Source organism: Odocoileus virginianus, chromosome 19 (assembly GCF_023699985.2).
Source record: "Odocoileus virginianus isolate 20LAN1187 ecotype Illinois chromosome 19, Ovbor_1.2, whole genome shotgun sequence".
Taxonomy (NCBI): Eukaryota; Metazoa; Chordata; class Mammalia; order Artiodactyla; family Cervidae; genus Odocoileus; species Odocoileus virginianus.
In genome coordinates this window covers 28,719,300-28,739,556 of record NC_069692.1, presented here as the reverse complement: position 1 = coordinate 28,739,556, position 20,257 = coordinate 28,719,300, and the positions used below count along the sequence as shown (strand labels likewise).

The 20,257-nt window shown below is 36.5% G+C and overlaps 1 protein-coding gene across 6 annotated transcripts in view; it reads right to left on the bottom strand.

Moving 5' to 3' along the window:
• The window catches only part of HACE1 (HECT domain and ankyrin repeat containing E3 ubiquitin protein ligase 1), a 118,382-nt gene that overhangs the window by 75,686 nt on the left and 22,439 nt on the right, over positions 1-20,257 (bottom strand). For 4 of the 6 annotated variants that reach the window (XM_020872571.2, XM_070450046.1, XM_020872576.2 and 1 more), the window contains 2 exons: positions 8,006-8,088; positions 1,049-1,145 (listed from right to left, as the gene is read on the bottom strand). In XM_020872571.2, the coding sequence (XP_020728230.1) occupies positions 1,049-1,145; positions 8,006-8,088 (180 nt within the window). The remainder of the gene's footprint in view (positions 1-1,048; positions 1,146-8,005; positions 8,089-20,257) is intronic. The other 2 variants (XM_070450047.1, XM_020872582.2) reach the window with 1 other exon arrangement.

Sequence of the window (20,257 nt, the reverse complement as noted above, 5' to 3'; positions counted from 1 at the left end):
CCGTTTAATTCAATTATGATGCTAACTGCCTGGAGTTAGAGCATACTACACAGTAGGGAGTCAGTCCTGCAAGAGTGCCCCCAATTCAAAAGCCAATCACAAGTCCACATCACCCACACTTTGACTAACCTATAAGTAAGGTGCTCCCAAGACCTACTACTCCTCAGGTTTAATAATTTGCTAGAATTGTTCATGGAACTCAGGGGAACACTTCACTTACATGTTTACCATAAAGGCTGCAACTCAGGAACAGGCAACCAGAAGAGACACACAGGGCCAGGTATGCAGGAGGGGCCCAGGCTTCTGCACCCTCTCTGGGTGAGCTGCCCTCTCAGCACTTTGGGGTGCTCACCAACCCAGAAGCTCTCTGAGAACCACACTGTTCAGGGTTTTTATGAACGTTCCATTACAGGGCATGGATGATTAAATTATCAGTCACTGGTAACTAAACTCAATCTCTAGTTCAACTCCCTCCCCCAGAATGGGAGAGGAGGCTGCGTCTAACAACAGGGATGGATCTTCTGTCAACCAGTCCCTTTACTGAAGCTACCCAGAGTCTTTCAGTCACCGGTCATTTCATTAACACACAAAAAGACATTCTTATTACTCTGGAGATTCCAAGGGTCTTAGAACCTCTTGTGTTAGTAACTGCGATATAGGCAAATATATATTTCTTATACTATCACAGTTCCTTTTAAAGATCATATTCTTAACAGAGTAACAATCTTTGCACCCATCCTCTCACTTGAGGAAAAAAAAAACGATCTTACCTGTCCCAGTTTCTATTACAAAGTAAAGTGAAGTGAAGTGAAAGTCGCTCCGTTGTGGCCGACTCTTTGTGACCCCATGGACTATACAGTGCATGGAATTCTCCAGGCCAGAATACTGGAGTGGGTAGCCACTTTCTTCTCCAGGGGAACTTCCCAACCCAGGGGTCGAACTCAGGTCCCCTGCATTGCAGGCAGATTCTTTACCAGCCCAGCCACCAGAGAAGCCCAAGAATGCTGGAGTGGGTAGCCTACAATAGGAATATACATTAACAACACACCTGTACACATAAATCCAGAGGGGTTACTCCGTTTTTATCTGACAGATACTTGGCTCCTCGTAACAGAAGAATCTGTGCTGTGTCTCTCTGACCATGACTGTATAGAAACAAAACGAAGTTAACATGTGATTCTTTTTAATTCTTTTTATGTCTTTCTCAATAAGTTATGGACAGTTAGCATCAATCAACAGAGGATGACAATTCTGACACACCGAGAGGAAGATCTGAGCTACAACCTCAACAGTTAGAAAAACTTACCAATGTTAAGTCATCCTTTAATAATGTAGATAAGAAACTGACCTAGTGAATCTCAGAACTCAACTTGGGACATATAATAACTCATAACATTTTGATATGAGTTGCTGCTACTCGGGCTTATGCTGTTTTTTCCTTTCAATCACTTTCTTCTCAATTCTAGCCTGACCTGCTTTCCACCACAAAGATCCAAGTCTCCAGATTTCTTAGTCCAAAAGAATCTCAATACAAAAAACAAGTGTACATTTTATGACGCTTCATTACTTGGTAAAAAAAATAAAAACAAAAGAAGAAGAAAAGACAAAAATCAAAATAAATAAATGGGGGGAGATTAATTAGCCAAAAATACTATCTAATTTCCAACCTTCATCTTATCAGCCCATTCAGTCTGGTTTCTGCTGACAGCTATTCAAACTGACCTACAATGAAAATTCTTATCCACTAAACTCTAGATTTCATTATTTTTAATAAGATTTTTTTAATAAGATTAAAAAAATTTTTTTTTCAATTTAATGTTTTTGGCTGTGCTAGGTCTTAGTTGCTGCTTGGGCTTTTCTCTAGTTGTGGTGCACAGGCTTCTCATTGCAGTGGCTTCCCCTGTTGTGGAGCACAGGCTCTAGAGCACTCGGGCTTCAATAGTTGCTGCACATAGGCTCAATAATTGCAGCCCCCTGGCTTTAGAGCACAAGCTCAGTAGCTATGGCACACGGACTTAGTTGCTCCAAGGCATGTGGGATCTTCCTGGACCAGAAATCGAATCCATGCCTCCTGCACTGACAGGCAGATTCTTTACCACTGACCCACCAGGGAAACCCCTGAAAGCGGAAGTGTTAGTCACTCAGTCGTGTCTGACTCTTTGTGACCCCATGGATCACAGCCCACCAGGTTCCTCTGTCCATGGAATTCTCTAGGCAAACATACTGGAATGGGTAGCCATTCCCTTCTCCAGGGGATCTTCCCAATCCAGGGATTAAACCCATGTTTCCTGCACTGGCAGGCAGATTCTTTACCACTGAGTCACCAGCAAAGCCTCTACGTTTCATTATTTAAAGCTACTTTTACAAAATGCCCAAGGAAGTCATACAGTCTCAAAGAATATCTGATCAAACAATTTCATTTTGTGGATGAAACAAACTACTACTCAAGCACAAGCGAAACTCGAGCTCGTATCTCCAGTTTTCTATACCAATACTCTTCCCACAGTACCATTACCTAAAAAGGTATGTTATTTCATAGAGAAAAAGACTATATAGATTCAGTTCAGTTCAGTTCAGTCACTCAGTCGTGTCCAACTCTTTGCGACCCCATGAACCACAGCACGCCAAGCCTGCCTGTCCATCACCAACTCCCAGAGTTCACCCAAACCCATGTCCATCAAGTCGGTGATGCCATCCAACCATCTCATCCTCAGAAACTTAAACAGATAAAAACAACCTATTCATTCTTTTCCACAAAATGACACTGCATAAAGTATAACTGAAATTAATTTCGAAAACAGCATCCTAGTATTAACCTGGTAGCACATACTAGGTGTATCACTCTCTTGAAACGTGATTATAATACTGATTACCTTCCTTAAAACAAGTATCAACAGATGAAAAATAACTTAAGAACAGTTTCTAATTTACTCTAAAAAAGAAGAAAGTCAAGAAACCAAGTAAAACAGCAATCCCTCCAAAAGAAACAGAAATTACTTTTACTAGTCTACATTAAGAAAAGTCTTCATCAAGCATCATTTCAGTGGAGTTCTGGCCAACACATTATGTATTATATAGTTAACAGTAATTATTTTACAAATAACACTGCCCTATTCTGTAGAATACCTAAAAATAAGGACTGAGAAAAGAATCTAACTCGAGCTTACTTAAGGAAACTGATTTTCTTTGCTAGGACCCAAGGTTTGCAAAGAGTCAGACACGAATGAAGTCACTTAGTACTAGTACTAATACTAAGGTTATGAAAACTCCAGATTTACAAAGTTGTTCTGTTCGACTTTAGTGACATTTCTTTTACAATTATTCACTACCTGGGTCAGATGAGCAATCTTCCCAACTAAACTGTAAAGTTCTTGACAATAATTTATTCCATAGCACCAAGCAGGGCAATTGGCTTATAACATGTACTCATCTGCTGAGTTATATGACAGGCTCTAATTTTAGATTACCATTCATTTGACAAGTGAGCATTAAATAAGGTACTGAGCTACCAAAAAATAACAACAAAAAACCATGAATGATAATTTACTTAGGATTAATTTCTTACCACATATAGCAACAAGAATAATTAATATCAAGGAAAAATATCACTATGACATTCTTATGAAGCTGGAGTACTTTCCAAAACTACATTAAAATCTCATCTGTAACCAAGTGGCATTTCATTTCAAAAGTAAGTTAAAAGAAACAATTGCTAATAGTACAAAAAATCTGCATAACCTCATCAGGGTCACAAGTGACTCATGTGAAAAAATTGCAAAGATTATCCTGTTACAGACTTCTCAAAATGCTGCATGAAAGATTTTTCAGTTCAAATAACTACAAACATGTGCTCAATAACTATTCTTTACAATTCAACTTATTTTTTATACTGATTGAGATAACTCCCTTCAAGGAAGTGCCAATATATTTTATGGAAACTAAGAAGTTGACAAAGATTTAACTAATAAGAAACCTGTAGTATTTCTAAAGCATTTAGAACTGATTTCTCAAGAACTTTCAGGTTTCCAACTTTAGACTCTTGTAGTGATACAATTTGGAAACTTGGCTAATTTGCATATAGTACACATATCACAACATTTTTTGGAACTGCTGATGAAATAAAGAGGCTGTATTTTCTATATTTTCTAATAATGGTTCTTTCCTATTCTAAAAGTTTGCAATTTTGAGTCTATGGACTGTTTTATGTAGCTACTTTGTAGTGGACTTCCCAACTGAAAGGAGTTGCCTGTAAACCAGGTTCAGAATCTTACCTCTCTCACTTTTATTACAGACCTCCAAAATGCCATAAAAATCTCTCTAATTTACTGAATTTATATAACCCAAGCTAAACCTTGCTTTCCTTAACAGAATAAAAGTTATCTGCAGTTACAGAACTATTTGAAAATCACTACACCTTTATTAAAAAAACAAAGTTAAGGGAATGGGAAGTATTATGCCTGAATACAAAACCAACTTAATCATTTTAGGATCTGAAGCATTTGCAGATACCATATAAAAGTCTTGAAAACAAAGGCACCTGAAGATTTGGGCAGAAGGAGAAAGTCAATGTGTGCTTATAGTCCACATGAAAAAAATCTAGTGAATTATCCTAATTCTTGTACAAAATACCTAGAGAGGAAAAGTAGCCAGGAGATAGTTCCTGACATAATTTTAGTTCAAAAGCAATCTGAAATGACTCACTCACAGAAGTATTATTTTATTAAATAGTGCTCAGAATTAGAATAGAATACAAAGGAAGAAAGAAAGGCTTGCCTGTACTATGGGATAAGAGTCAAATTTCTTAGAAAAACCTGCAGAGCAATGAAACTGAATGAGGACCAAACAACTCTGTGCTCACTGGGTGTGGAAAAGTGTGCTAGGGCTTAGTGAGTATCTACCAACTACTAAGTGTAAAATCCTCTGCAGGATGCTTTAAATAAGACATCTCATTTAATTAGCACTATGGTTCCACAAGGTATATACCAGTATTTCCATTTCAAAAGAAACAAAGCTTCAGAGCTCAAGAAAGTTGCACAGTTTTGGGGCTGTGATTTGAACCTCACCTCCTATATAGTTCATTATGTTCTCAATTAAAAAAAAAAAAAAACCTGTTTCAGCTGATCTTTGAATGAGACACATGATGATATACCTACTAACATCTCTCAACAATAAAAACTTACATTAAGTTCAGCTTTTTCATCTTAGAGCCCTGTAACTTGTCTACAAGATCAACTTATTCTATTTCTCACTTTCCTTTCCCTTTTATCAGAGACAATACATAAGGAATAATTTCTAATTTTTAATGTATACCTTTAGATATAGTGAACACAATTAGAAGTCCGCCTACAAAATGAATCATCTTCCATGTTCCATATTTATCATCCTGCTACAAAAAGAATTTATTTTCTAGTTTCACTTTTAATCGCATTTGCTTAACCATCTTTGTTCAATGAGATATAATGTTTGCCAAGTTAAAACTTAATGAGGGGTATATAATACTAGCAGAAAGCACTTCTAAAAAATTCTTTTACACATCCCTATGCTCAGACTAACTATACGAATATCACAGTTAAGTACAACACTAATATACCTATATTTTACCAGTACACATGGCATTGTTTTACATATTTTTCAAAAATGTAATTACAGTGATTCACTCATTCAAAAAAATTTACAAAGCATCTAAGCACAAAGCACTGTACCACACAAGGAATATGAAGTGATGAATAAGACAAAATTCTTTCTTTCATTGGGCTTTCAGCCTAGCAGGGAGACACATTATAAACCAGTAAATAAACACTATAAAATACAAAGTGCTATGAAGGAAATGATCATGATGCTGTGATAGGAAATATGCAGAGAGGCCTACTTAGATTGGTCAGGAATTTCTTTCTAAAAATTAACAATGAAGCACATGGAGTCAGCCACTTAGAAAGTCTATGGAAGAACACTTCAGGCAAAACAAACAGCATGTAGAAAAGCCTGCTGGAAAGAATCCACTGCATTTGAGGAACTCAAGGAGAACCAATGTGGCTGAACCACAGTGAGCTAAGCACAGTCAGACCACGCAGGTCTCGTGAAAGAAGGCGTATATGCATGCTCAGTTGCTCAGTTATGTCCAACTCTTTGTGACCCCATGAAATGTACCCTGCCAGGCACCTCTGTTCAAGGGATTTTTCAAGCAAGAATACTAGAGTGGGTTGCCAATTATTCCTCTAGGAAAGAAGGCAGCGCTTAGATTTTAATGGAAATTCAATAAAGAGGGACTGAAAAGTTTAAATACAAGGTTTAAACACAAAAAGATAACAGCCAAATCATTTTTTAGAAGGTCACTGGGGCTTCTGAGGAAAAGAGGAGAAGGTAAGGAAACAACAGAGGAATCAGGAAGACCAGTTAACAGGCTATTGCAGCATTCTAAACAAAAGGTTACAACTTTAACTAAAGTGGTTTAGCAAGGTGGAGAGAAGTGATGAGATTCAGAATGTATTCTGAAAGTGGAAATTACAAAACTTACTAATATACTCCAAGTTGAGGGTGAGAGAGAGAGAGAGAAAGAGAAATAAAAAATAATGACTAGTTTCTGGCTTATACAACTGAGAAGATATGGGTTACAATGACTGAGATGAGAAAAACTGGAGAAAAGGCTTGAAAAGGAAATCAGAAGCAATATTTTGGATATGTCAACAGTTGAGATTATCTGAGACTTCCAAGTGATGATGTAAATCAAGAACTGGACATTCAAACCTGAAATCTCAAAGAAAGGTCTGATCTAGAGATAAGACCTCAAGATAGGATATGATTTCAGGAAATCAATGCTATTATTCATAAATTCAGGACACTAAAAAAGGAACGGGTGTTCTAGTCAAGCAATCAAATTGTAAGTATAACATGAGAAAAAACCTGAATTCAGGTAGATCTAGAGGTCTAGAGATTCAGAAGTCTTTGTGTTCTAATTTAAGGTTTAATAATTTGAATCAGTCAGATCAAAGGAACATCAGAGACCTTAAAAGAGAAGTTAAACAAGGAGAAAAGCAGACGTTTCATCTAAAAAAAATCTTCAGGGAATTCCTGGGCGGTCCAGTGGTTAGGACTCAGCTCTTTTACATCCAAGTCCCAGGTTCAATCCCCGGTCAAGGAAATAAGATCCTGCAAGCAACATAGTGCGACCAAAAAATTTTTTTTTAACTCCAGTAAAATGACATGAAAAAGACAAGAACTTTCTGGAGAGCATTATAGCTAAAATAGGGAGCTTAAATAAATACTACAATTCTTAAAATCTAAACCAAAAAGAAAAGTCAAGGGTACTGTAAATTGCTCCAACCTGCAACTAACTGGACACGTTGTATGGGGCTGAGGAGGAGGTGTGTGTATACTTACTACACTGCCAGCTCCCTAAGGGCTGGGGCTCCTTTATCACTGTGCCACTAACGCCTATAATAACGCATGGCACACAGTGAGTGCTAAGTAAATGCTTGCTTATTACATGAGTGAGTCAGTGAATAAAAAGTACGCTTAAAGAAAATGAACTAGAACAAAAGCGTAAAAACAACTTAATGCATAACTTGATATTTAATAAGAATGACTCAAGAATTTGTTTTTTTAAGTTACAAATCCAGAGAAAGCAAAGACACAGCTCTGAACTAAGACATAGTTTAATAGCATATCCTATTAAAACTAAGTTGGTACTTGATAAAGAAAATGATGGAAATTACTGGATTATTGATACACCTTTCTTATTACTTACCAAGTAATTAGCCTAAAATTTAAGTAATCAAGTAAATCAAAAGCTTCCACTTATGATATAAGAAAACACTGGCAGTATAAAACACTTTTCATCATGCAGTTAAATAAAAGAAACATAACACTATATATGTCATCTTAAAAGAGAGCACAGTATTTCTGGGAAAACAAGAGTTTTAGAAAATATAAAAGTATGTTTGTGTCTGGAAATACAGCAGATACAACTTTCTTTAATGAGAGCATCGGGCAATATAAAGTATCATACCTGCAAGCAAAGTACAGTGGAGTGGCTCCTGACACATTTGGTCTGTTAATATCAGCACCACTGTCCAGCAAGCACTGCACTGTCTGGGAAGAAAAAGAAACAAAACTAAAGCCAGAGAAGTCAAATAAAGACAGTTACGACAATTTCAATCCATTAATAAGGAAAGTTCTTACCACAACCCAAAGCTTTAAAGAAGAGTAGCAACATGACAGTTATGATGGTGGAATAAATGACACTTTTTGGTAAGCTTCGCGCTTCAGGCACTACACAGTATTCGTGGAATTATCAATGTAATGTAAATTGTGTTAACCTGGGAAGGTTGCAGAAAATCACTGACACATGAAGTAGATACCAAAGACTTGAAATGTGGCCAGTACAACTGAGGAATGGAATTTTAAATTTTACTTTATTATAATTAAGTTTAAATAGCCACACAACGGCTAGTAAACTGGACAGTGCTGCTCTAGATATCTGAATTTTTTGCCTCTAAAAATAAAAAGTAGATACCAAAGCTCTAACCTTCTCAAAATTCAAAGAGCATAATAATTACTACAAAATATTAAAAAGCTAAGAAGTCCTTTAGTGGTCACAGTAGCCAATGACAACTCAGTTTCTCTGATAGTCATTCACATACACTCTTGTCCCCTAAGCTCTACTTCTGCAATCATTTGATGGGTACTAGGGTACACGTTATCACATGTCTACAGGATAACTAAACATGAATGGACAGACAACATTTAAGACAGAACTGAAGCAGGTTTCTAACCTGAAAAACAAACAGAAAAAGGAAGAAAAATAAAGAAATAAAGGGAACCAAAGAAAATAGCAAAAAGATTGAAAAAGTAACTAATACTTTTAAGATAGACTAGATACTATTCATGGGACACAAACAAGATTTGGGGGGGAAATTCAGAGAATAAGACGTTAAAAATTTGATGGAAGAGTAAAAATTCAATGTATATATGCATGTGAAGCCACTTCAGTCGTGTCTGACTCTGTGGCCCCATGAACTATATATAGCCCACCAGGCTCCTCTGTCCATGGGGTTCTCTAGGCACAAATAGTGAAGTGGGCTGCCATTTCCTTCTCCAGGGGATCTTCCCAACCCAGAGACAGAACCTGGATCTCTTGTGTCTCCTGCAGTGGCATGTGGGTGGGTTCTGTACCACTACCACCACCTGAGAAGCCCAAAAACTCAATAGAAGTTTAGAAAGACAGTGTTGAAAAATTCTACAAGAATCAAAAAGACAAAGAAAACAGGAAAACTAGCCAATCAATCCAAGGAGGCATGTTATAGAAACTGAGAAAAAAGGAAATAAAGGAGGCAAGAGACCAAAAGGAAGTAATCAAGAAACAATACCAATAAAATCTCCAAGAGCTGAAGAACATAAGTTGCTAGATTGAAAAGGCTCACCGGAGACCTACAACAAGGCATATCAAAGTAAAATTTCATAATACTGGGGATAATAAGATTCCAGAGATAAACAGAATTCAGAGTGCCATTAAACTTTTCAAGAGCAACATGGAAATGTAAAAGATGAAACACCCCAAAATTGTAAAGTGAATGATTTTCAATGTAAAATTCCACAGCCAGCCAAACTATCATTCAAATACAAGCTTTTAAATAAAAAGCATGCTTAGCTATGTAAGATATCAAAAAAATTAACTTCAACACATATGTTCTCAAGAAGCTACTGGAGGATATTTTCCTCCAAAACAAGGGAATGCAATATATCAAAATAGAAGATGTGGAATCTAGAATACTGAAGATCAAACATAGGTGAGATTAAGAAATACTCAGGGTGAGAGAAAAACAATGGAAGTGACATTATCTAATGATTTTGTCTTTGAAGAAACCAGTACTGAGAAAGATTTTGTGGGAGCACATAGGAAGAATTACTGATTTACATCTATTGGATCATAGAAAAAGCAAGGAAAATTTAAAAAAAACATTTATTTCTGCTTCATTGACTACTGTAAAGCCTTTGACTGTGTGGATCACAATAAACTATGGAAAATTATTAAAGAGACAGGAGTACCAGGCCACCATACCTGTCTCCTGAGAAACCTGTGTGCAGGTCAAGAAGCAACAGTTAGAAACAGACAAAGAACAATGGACTGGCTCAAAACTGGGAAAGGAGTACGTCAAGGCTGTACACTGTCACCTTGCTTATTTAATGTATATGCAGAGTACATCATGTGAAATGTTGGGCTTGATGAATCACAGGCTAGAGTCAAAATTGCAGGGAGAAATATTAACAACCTCAGATATGCATTGATATCATTCTAACGGAAGAAAGGGAGGAGGAACTAAAGATGAAAACACTGCCTTAAAACTCAACATTCAAAAAAAAAAACTAAAATCATGACATCATGTTCCCATCACTTCATGTCAAATAGATGGGGAAAGAGTAGAAACAGTGGCAGACTTTATTTTCTTGGGCTCCAAAACCACTGCGAACAGTGACCACAGCCACAAAATTAAAAGACGCTTGCTCCTTGGAAGAAAAGCTATGACAAACCTAGACAGCGTATTAAAAAGCAGAGACATCACTTTGCCAACAAAGGTCCATATGGTCAAAGCTATGGTTTTTCCAATAGTCACATACAGATGTTAGAATTGAACCATAAAGGAAGCTGAGCACTGAAAAATCAATGCTTTTGAACTGTGGTGCTGGAGAAGACTCTTGAGAGTCCCCTGGACAAGTAAGATCAAATCAGTCAGTCCTAAAGGAAATCAATCCTGAATATTCATTGGGAGGACTAATGCTAAAGCTCTAATACTTTGACCACCTGATGCAAAGAGCCAACTCACTGGAAAACACTGATGCTGAGAAAGATTGAAAGCAGAAGGAGAAGAGGGCAACAGAGGATGAGATGGTTGGATGGCATCACTGTCGCAATGAGCAAACTCCAGGAGATGGTGAAGGACAAGGAAGCCTGGTATGCTGCAGTCTATAGGGTAGCAAAGAGGTGGACATGACTTAGTGACTAAACAACTGATTCACATACCATAAACAAAAACTGGGCAAAGCTAATAGTTATTCTAGAGAAAATGTTACTGTATTACACTACTTGACTCAGCAGTAAACAATATTTACCAAACTATATACGACTAATATTGTCTCACAAAAATCTGATATAATTAATTTTAGAAATGTGAAGATAGGGGATTTAAATTAGTTAAATCCTCACTCACTATAACAAGAAATGATTCAGTGATACCTAAAAGTCATAAACTAAGAAAGAAGAATATTATGTGGAAATAGATACAGTAAGAGAAGCTAAAAGAATCGAAAATTGTCACCTAGTGATTGCAAATTGAGAAAGAAGGGTATTTAAGGGACTATAATTTTTTATTACAAAGATTTTGATAAAAACATTTTAAGAGATAAGTTATTCATGTATTATTGCTATTTGAATTTACTTCTATCTCAGGAGGAATTCAAAAATCTATATAATGGCAACATTATTATATTAAACTTTATTATCAGCTATACAATTGTGAAACTCAGGAGGAGTGGTCAAGAACTCTCAAATATAAGAAAATAAGCACTTAGGTTATTATTTTATAAGGCAAGGCCTACTTGAACCTTTTGATCATGGCTTTTGCCTTTCTGACAACTGACCTAGAAGCTGTGTTTGTGTGATCCAAATCCAAAGTGAGATGGACAGCAGCAATAATGTTCACTGACTGTTACAGAAAGTCTATAGACAACAAGCCATCTCTCAAAAGGCACAGAAGAGATGAAGTCAGTTACATCAAAAACCCATATTAATATTCAATTGAGATGCAGCAACCAGAGAAGAGTTGAAATAAAGTAATTAACAAAACATATTATGCATTCATAAAAATTGTATAATAGCTAAAAGCATATAATGATATAATAATATGAATAACCTTAGCATGTGGTTGGACACTGTGCTAATAAGCATTTATCATTTAATTTACTGCATCCTGTGGGGAAGTTGATATTCTTTTCTCTTCTCCAGTTTTACAAGTAGGAAACTCAGTCTCAAAGGGGTCAAGTAATATGCACTCCAATACACAAATAAACAGGGGAGCAGGAATTAAAACCTAAGTCCATGGTCATAACCACTAGACAATTTACCAAAAAAACAGAAATTCTAATTTTTGTAAATTCAGAATAGTAAATAGAATTATGGTTGATCTGGAACATCTTCTTAAATTACATTAATTGCAGGTGATCTAATAGTTCCCACCTACTTAAGAGTCAAGCTCAAGAACCAACATAAGTTATTTGTGTCTAGTTTTTAAATAATGCCATTTCTATATCCATATAGTTTTCACATTTCTGCATTTTTAAAATTTATACTGTAGAGCTCACAGTAAAATAAACTAGCCATTAGACTAACATATTCCTCTACAAAGTAGTAAGACAAACTTCAGGCAAATCATAGCAAGAGAGTATGATGCACAATATGAACTGTAATATGTTTCTATCATATCCTTGTACATAGTAAATATTCTACAAATACATTAAAAATTCTGTTCTTAAGAAAGGAAAACACTTGATTAAGAAAGAAGAAAAAACTCATCCAGCATTTTCTTTTATATTCATATATCTTTCTGCTTTTCTAACAAAATTATCCCAATTAAAAGCCTCAAAATACACAACTATTAAAAGAAATATATATTTTTTAAAAGCTTCAATAAACCCCATATAGATGAAATGTTGCCTAAAGACAAACAGGGAGAAAAACCCACTTCCCTCAGAGTAAGAATAAAAAAATACATAAAGGGATTTGAAGATAAAGAAAAAAAAATTGCCTTGCAGCACTGAAATGAGTGAAAAGTCATCAATCTTTGTGATTTGAAAAAAAAGTTCGCAGATTTCTTTTTGTAAAAGCTCTGTAACAGAAACAGAAAGGATAATGCAGAATTCAATTATCGATTAAATTACATAACAAAACAAGCAAGAAAGTCACATACCTTAAAGGTTTGGTTTTTTTTTTAAATTTCCATTCTATGTTAAACTACCTATATGTATATGAAGGGTAAAATAACTCTGAAACTAGGAAAACTCAGTTGGAGGAAACTCTTGAGTATTTATTAAATTAAAAACATAAAAGGTCTTGACCAAACAATACTACTTAAGGATCTTAAATTATACAGAAGCACAAGGCAAAACATAATTGAAGAGAATTCTGGATTCAGCTACTAAAATCCCCAAGGAGTTTTCAGTAACAGACAAACAAATCAGATACAATCCCTTATAACAATAAGCACTATCAACATACACTTCTCTTAAAGTTACAAAAGAAAAAAACTACAAACATTCAGAAATGTAAAGAAAATGGCAGAAGAACACTGGTTGGAATGATTTTGCATTTGAATAGTCCATTCTCCCTCATATCAAAAATTTCAAAGTTTGTATGTGCTAGTAGTGGGGACCACTTTAGATGCAAGAGTCCCAGCAATGAACAAAATGGGTATACATCTGCCTTCATAAAGTTTACAGTCTCATGGAAAAGGAAAACAAAGGGACATAAGAAATAAAATATGTAGTGTGCTAGACAGTGATTTAGTGCTATCAGAAAAACTGATAGGATTCTCTATGGCAGTTCTGGATTCAATTTGTTTTAGCAAATTTCTCACCCCTAAGCCCCTACACACAAATTCTTCTGTGAAAACTGCACTGCATCTGTTTAAAAGACTATAAGCCATGAAGTCCAAAAAAAAAAAAAAACATTGTAATTTACAATTGTCATAAGTTCTCATTTTCAAAATTTCATGGCTTCTCGTTTACTTGCAAAAATTAAGCTTAGCAGCTTACAATTTAGTAAAGGTAAACATGTAAAGCTAAAGTAACATAAATATCTGTGACTGATAGCTGATTACCTATATGTTTCAAGTTAACATAACAATTTGAAGAACTACACTGAACTGAAATCATTTTATGCATCTAATATAGGTAAGGAAAACATGCTTTTTAAATAATTCAGACCTTCAAATTCCCTGTCCAGCCCCCTTCCCTTTAAAACAACAACATCACACTCTTCTCCTATTCCTAGGTAATCTACAATGGGAGTCTTCCTCCTTACAGAGTAAGAAACTGCTGGCAAGGAATCCTGAAAGAAAAGCATTGAAAGGGGATTTGCATATGGCCTTCAAGAAATCCATAAAAAGAAACTACACTTTCAACAGACTTCATGACCTTTCAAGTGATAAAACAACATCCTGAGTGGAAAACTAATGTGCAAACCTAATGTATGGGTCAATCTCAAAAGTCATTTAATTGGAGGCAGCGACTAACCAAGACCACCTGTGCCCAATAAGCTGATAAATTACAAAGCAAGAAATCCAAGGCAGCTCTACTTTATCAATGTCAACTCTCTGAACAACAATGATCAAAGTAAAAAGGAACAGATACTCAATATTAAACCATAAGTAAAAATCTGAGTTGCTGTATTATCATTATTAAAGCAATGATAATCAAAAAACAAAAAAAAGGATCTTTCACCTCTTGTTAAAAACAATTCTGATGACAGGACAGCAATGCATAAACAACTTATATACTAAATAAAATGGCCAACTCACTAATCAGTGACTGGTTTATACAGGTCTTCTCTAAAAACCTGTCCACCGAAGCCTATCGAGATTTTGAATCCATATGTAATATCGAGCAAAAATCAGTATTATCCAGTTGTGTTAGGAAAAAACCCACAGTAACAGAACTTTCTATTACATGGTCACATTTCTCAGAAGTGATGAAAGGAAAATTCTAACATCAGAATAAATAAAATTACTCTGAACCTAAAAACACACTCTGAAATGTTAAGTACATCTACCATTGCGCCTCAAGGCTGAATTCAGGTAATGTTTTTGCAAAAGCTTTCAATTAAGTTTGCCTGGCTGTCCTATAATTCTCTGATGAAAAGCTTGGAAGCTGGCTAAAAATTTCAAGAGGGCTGACCGAACGTTAAGTGAACTGTTCCTTAACAAGCCTACAATTTTAGGGGGAAAAAAATGCAGTCAGTTCTATCAAAGATCATCTAACTCTAAGCATAGTTCAACTATCATTTCATATTGCTTGTGAACCTTCATATCACTGTATAAATTTAGCACTATAAAGTTTATTCTGATAAAAATAAAATTTTTTTAAGTGAATTGAAATTAGTCCAAAAACTAACCCTGCTATATACTCTGACTTACATAAATTGAGACTGAAGCAACTGACAGTTCTCCAGAGTTTCTAAATCCAAGTTATTCCAGGAAAACAGTAATCAACCATTTGTGGCAATTCAACGTGTCAATAAATCTTAAAGACCTAAAGACAATGAAATAAGTTATCAAAAGTAAGCTCAACTCATTGTCAAAAAATTTGGAGTGACTTATACATATATCTTGCCTGGAGAATCCCATGGACAGAGGAGCCTGGCAGGCTATAGTCCGTGGGGTCACAAAGAGTTGGACACGACTGAGCGACTACACCTTCATGACAATAGTAGTTTTTTTACTATACTTCTAAAAGTGAGATTAAAAATCAAACAACACACTGGGCCTAGCTTACTGCACAAGAGTAAATGAATTAAAGAGTTCAGGTAGTGATCTTTGTACTGTTCTTACAGATTCATATCAATATTAATAATGGCAATAACAGTACCAATACTATCATTACTCTTAAGTGTCTTCCAAAGTGTTCACAACACTTTCTTTAATTCTGTAATCAGTAGACAGAATATACCTTAGGAGACAGATAAGGATAGAAGGAGAAAAAAGCTGCCAGACTATATAGTAAGCCAGATGAATAACCAAATTCTCAAACGATTTTCTATTTGAAATCAATATCCACAGACAATACAATAATTCTGGTATTGTATAGCTCCCCTTCATGGATCACAGCCTGTCTTGATGAAGGGGCTGGTGTAACTTAATAAAGTGAAGAGCAATGCGGTGCAGGGCCACCCAAGACAGACAGGTCATAGTGAAGAGTTCTGACAAAATGTGATCCACTGGAGCAGGGAATGGCAAACCATTCTAGTATTCTAACCTCAAGAACCACATGAACAGTATGAAAAGGCAAAAAGATATGACACCAGAAGATGAGTTACCCAGGTCAAAAGGTGTCTAACATGCTATCAGGGAAAAGCAGAGGGCAATCACTAATAGCTCCAGAAAGAATGAAGTAGTTGGGCCACGGTGGAAACGATGCTCAGTTGTAGATGTGTTGTAAGTGAAGTCTGATACTGTAAAGAAGACTATTGCATAGGAACATAGAATGATAGGTCTATGAATCAAGGCAAAGAGCTGACACATTGGAAAAGACCCTGATGCTGGGAAAGATTGGTGGCAGAAGGAGAAGGGGACACCAGAGGAAGAGATGGTTGATGGCATCACTGACTCAATGAGCAGTGAGCAAACTCAGGGAGATAGTGAAAAACAGGGAAGCCTGGCATGCTGCAGTTCAAGGGGTTGCAAAGAGTCAGACGTGACTTAGCAACTGAATAAATTAGATGTGGTCAAGCAGGAGATGACAAGAGTGGACATCTACATCTTAGGAATCAGTGAACAAAAATGGACAGGAATGAAAAAATTTAATTCACATGAACATTGTATCTACTACTGTGGGCAAGAATCCCTTAGAAGAAATGGAGCAGCCCTTATAGTAAACAAGAGTCCAAAATGCAGTACTTGGGTGCAATCTAAAGACTGGGATGGGGAATACATGTAAATCCATGGCTAATTCATAAAAAAAATAAAATAAAATAAAATAAAATAAAATAAAATAAAATAAAAAATGACAGAATGATCTCCGTTCATTTCTAAGGCGAACAGTTCAACATCACAGTAATTCAAGTCTATGCCTCAACCACTGATGCCAAAGAAGTTGAAATAGACTGGTTCTATGAAGATGCTGCGATTCATGGGGTCGCAAAGAGTCAGACATGACTGAGTGACTGAACTGAACTGAACTGATGAAGATATACAAGAACTTCTAGAACTAACACCAAAAAAGATGTGCTTTTCATCAGAGGGGATTGGAATGCAAAGGTAGGAAGTCAAGAGATACCTAGAGTAACAGTCAAGTTTGGTCTTGGAGTACAAAATGAAGCAGGGCAAATATTAAGAGAATTTGGTCAAGAGAATACACTGGTCACAGGAACCACCCTTTTTCAACAACACAAGAGACAACTCACACATGGACATCACCAAATGGTCAATATTAAAGTGAGACTGACTATACTCTTTGCAGCCAAAGATGGAGAAGCTCTATAAAGTCAGTAAAAACAAGACCTGGAGCTGACTGTGGCTCAGATCATCAGCTCCTTATTGCAAAATTCAGGCTTAATTGAAGAAAGTAGGGAAAACCACTAGGCCATTCAGGTATAATCATCTCCCTTATGATTATACAGTGGAGATGACAAATAGATTTAAGGGATTACATTCAGTAAAGAGAGTGCCTAAAGAACTATGAACAGAGGACTGGAACAATGTACAGGCGGCAGTGACCAAAATCATCCCAAAGAAAAAGAAATGTAAGGCAAAATGGTTGTCTGAGGAGGCTTTACCAAGGAAAGAAAAGAAGTGAAAAGCTAGGAAGAAAGGGAAAGGTATACCAAACTGAATGCAGAGTTCCAGAGTATACCAAGGAGAGCTAAGAAGGCCTTCTTAAATGAAGAGTGCTGAGAAATAGAGGAAAACAGAATGGATAAGATTAAAGATTTCAAGAAAACTGGAGAAAGGGAACGTTTCATGCAAGAATGAAGAATGGGCAGGATAAAGGACAGAAACAGCAAGGACCTAACAGAAGCAGAAGAGGTGGCAAGAATACAGAGAAGACCTGTACAAAACAGGTCTTAAAGATCGGGACAACCGCAATGCTGTTGTCTCTCACTTAGAGGCAGACCCCCAGAGTGTGAAGCAGTGCTATAAACAAGGCGGGTGGAGGGGATGGAGCCCCAGCCGAGCTATCTCGAATCCTAGACGCTGCTGCGAAAGTGCTGCACTCACTGTGTCAGCAGATTTGGAAACTCAGCAGTGGCCACAGGGCTGGAAGAGGTCAGCTTTCATTGCAATCCCAAAGAATGTTCAAACTACTGGACAAGTGCATGTTTCGCATGCTGGTAAGGTGATGTTCAAAATCTTTCAAGCTAGGCTTCAGCAGTATATGAACTGAGAACTTCTAGATGTACAGACTGGATTTAGAAAAGGTAGAGGAACCAGAGATCAAATTGCCAACATCCGTTAGATCATAGAGAAAGCAAGTTAATTCCAGAAAAACATCTATTTCTGCTTCATTGACTACACTAAAGCCTTTGACTTTGTGGATCACAGCTAACTTGTGGAAAATTCTTAAAAAGATGGGAATATCAGACCACCTTACCTGTCTCCTGAGAAACCTGTATGCGGGTAAAGAAGCAACAGAACCGGACATGGAACAGACTGATTCAAAATTGGGAAAGGTATTAAGACAAGGCTATATATTGTCACCCTGCTTATTTAACATCTATGCAGAGTATATCATTCGATATGTTGGGCTGGATGAATCACAGGCTAGAATCAAGATTGCAGGGAAAAATATCAACAATCTCAGATATGCAGATGATACCATTCTAATGGTAGAAAGTAAAGAGGAACTAAAGAGCTTTTTGATGAGGGTGAAAAAGGAGAGCAAAAAAGCTGGCTTAAACTCAGCATTCAAATAACTAAGATCATGGCATCTGGTCCCATCACTTCATGGCAAAAATAATAAAGGGAAAAAGTGGAAGCAATGACAGATTTTCTTTTCTTGGGCTCCAAAATCAATGCAGATGCTGACTACAGCCATGAAATTAAAAGACACTTGCTCCCTGGAAGAAGAGCCGTGACAAACCTAGACAGCATATTAAAAGTAGAGATGTCACTTTGATGACAAAGGTTCATATAATCAAAGCTATGGTTTTTCCAGTGGTCATGTATGGATATGAGAGTTGGACCATAACGAAGGCTGAGTGCCCAAGAATTGATGCTTTTGAATTGCAGTGCTGGAGAATATTCTTGAGAGTCCCTTAGACTGCAAGGAGATGAAACCAGTCAATCCTCAAGGAAATCAATCCTGAATATTCACTGGAAGGACTGATGCTAAAGCTGATGCTCCAATACTTTGGTCACCTGATGAAAAAAGCCAACTCATTGGAAAAGATCCTGATGCTGGGTAAGACCAAAGGCAAAAGGAAAAGAGGGTAGCAGAGGATGAGATGGTTAGATGGCATCACTGACTCAATGGACATGAATCTGAGCAAATTCCAGTAGACAGTGAAGGACTGGGAAGCCTGGCGCAGTCCAGGGGGTCCAAGAGTCAGAACTGAAGTAGTTTAAAATCATAATGCTATTATGTCACAAGGACAAAAATGATCATACTGTACTCTTCAACTGACCAAACCACTTCCTTCCAGCAAGAGGATGAAAAGATCCTTATCTTGATTTACCTCTAACAAAACAGATGCATCTATATGAAATTATGTCAAAAATTACTCAATTTCTTAATTATGACAAAATCAATCTTTCTTCCAGATCTTTTATCTGCAAAAAAAGGTAATGTAAATCTATAATTTATGTGTCATCAAAGCACGAATACAGTATTCAATTATAAGTTCTACAAAGCTTTAGAGCTCTTAGCCAGTCCAAAATCTTTTCATGCATTCTTCAGATTTTCCCTAAAATGAGATTAAAAGGTAAATTTCAGAGCATCTCTTTCTCATATGATCCTCTTTAATTTGAAAAGAGCTGATATACTTTTAAAAATATTTTTAATGGAGTTTCTTTCCCTCTCTAAAGTTTTACATTTTATTCTATAAAAGATGTGTGTATGCTCAGTCCTGTCCGACTCTTTGCGACTTATGCACTGCAGTCCACCAGGCTCCTCTGTCCACGGAATTTTCCAGGCAAGAATACTGGAGTGGGTTGCATTTGCTACTCCAGGGGATCTTCCCGACCCAGGGATCCAACCCACGTCTCCTGTGGCTCCTGCACTGTAAGTGAATTCTCTACCCCTAAGCCTTCCGGGAAGCCCCATAAAGTATATCATCAACATATAGTATTGATTCTCAACTTAAACCTATGTGGACTGGTATATGTCTACATGAACATGAGTTTTGAAGATTTTTTAATGAGTTTACGCAAAAGTTAACTACTTTGAGACAACACAAAGGCCATTTTCATTTGCTGATACCTGACAAAGCATTTTAGACTTTGTCCAACTTATGGAAAGATATGCAGTTAAAAACAAAATCAATAATCCCTACACC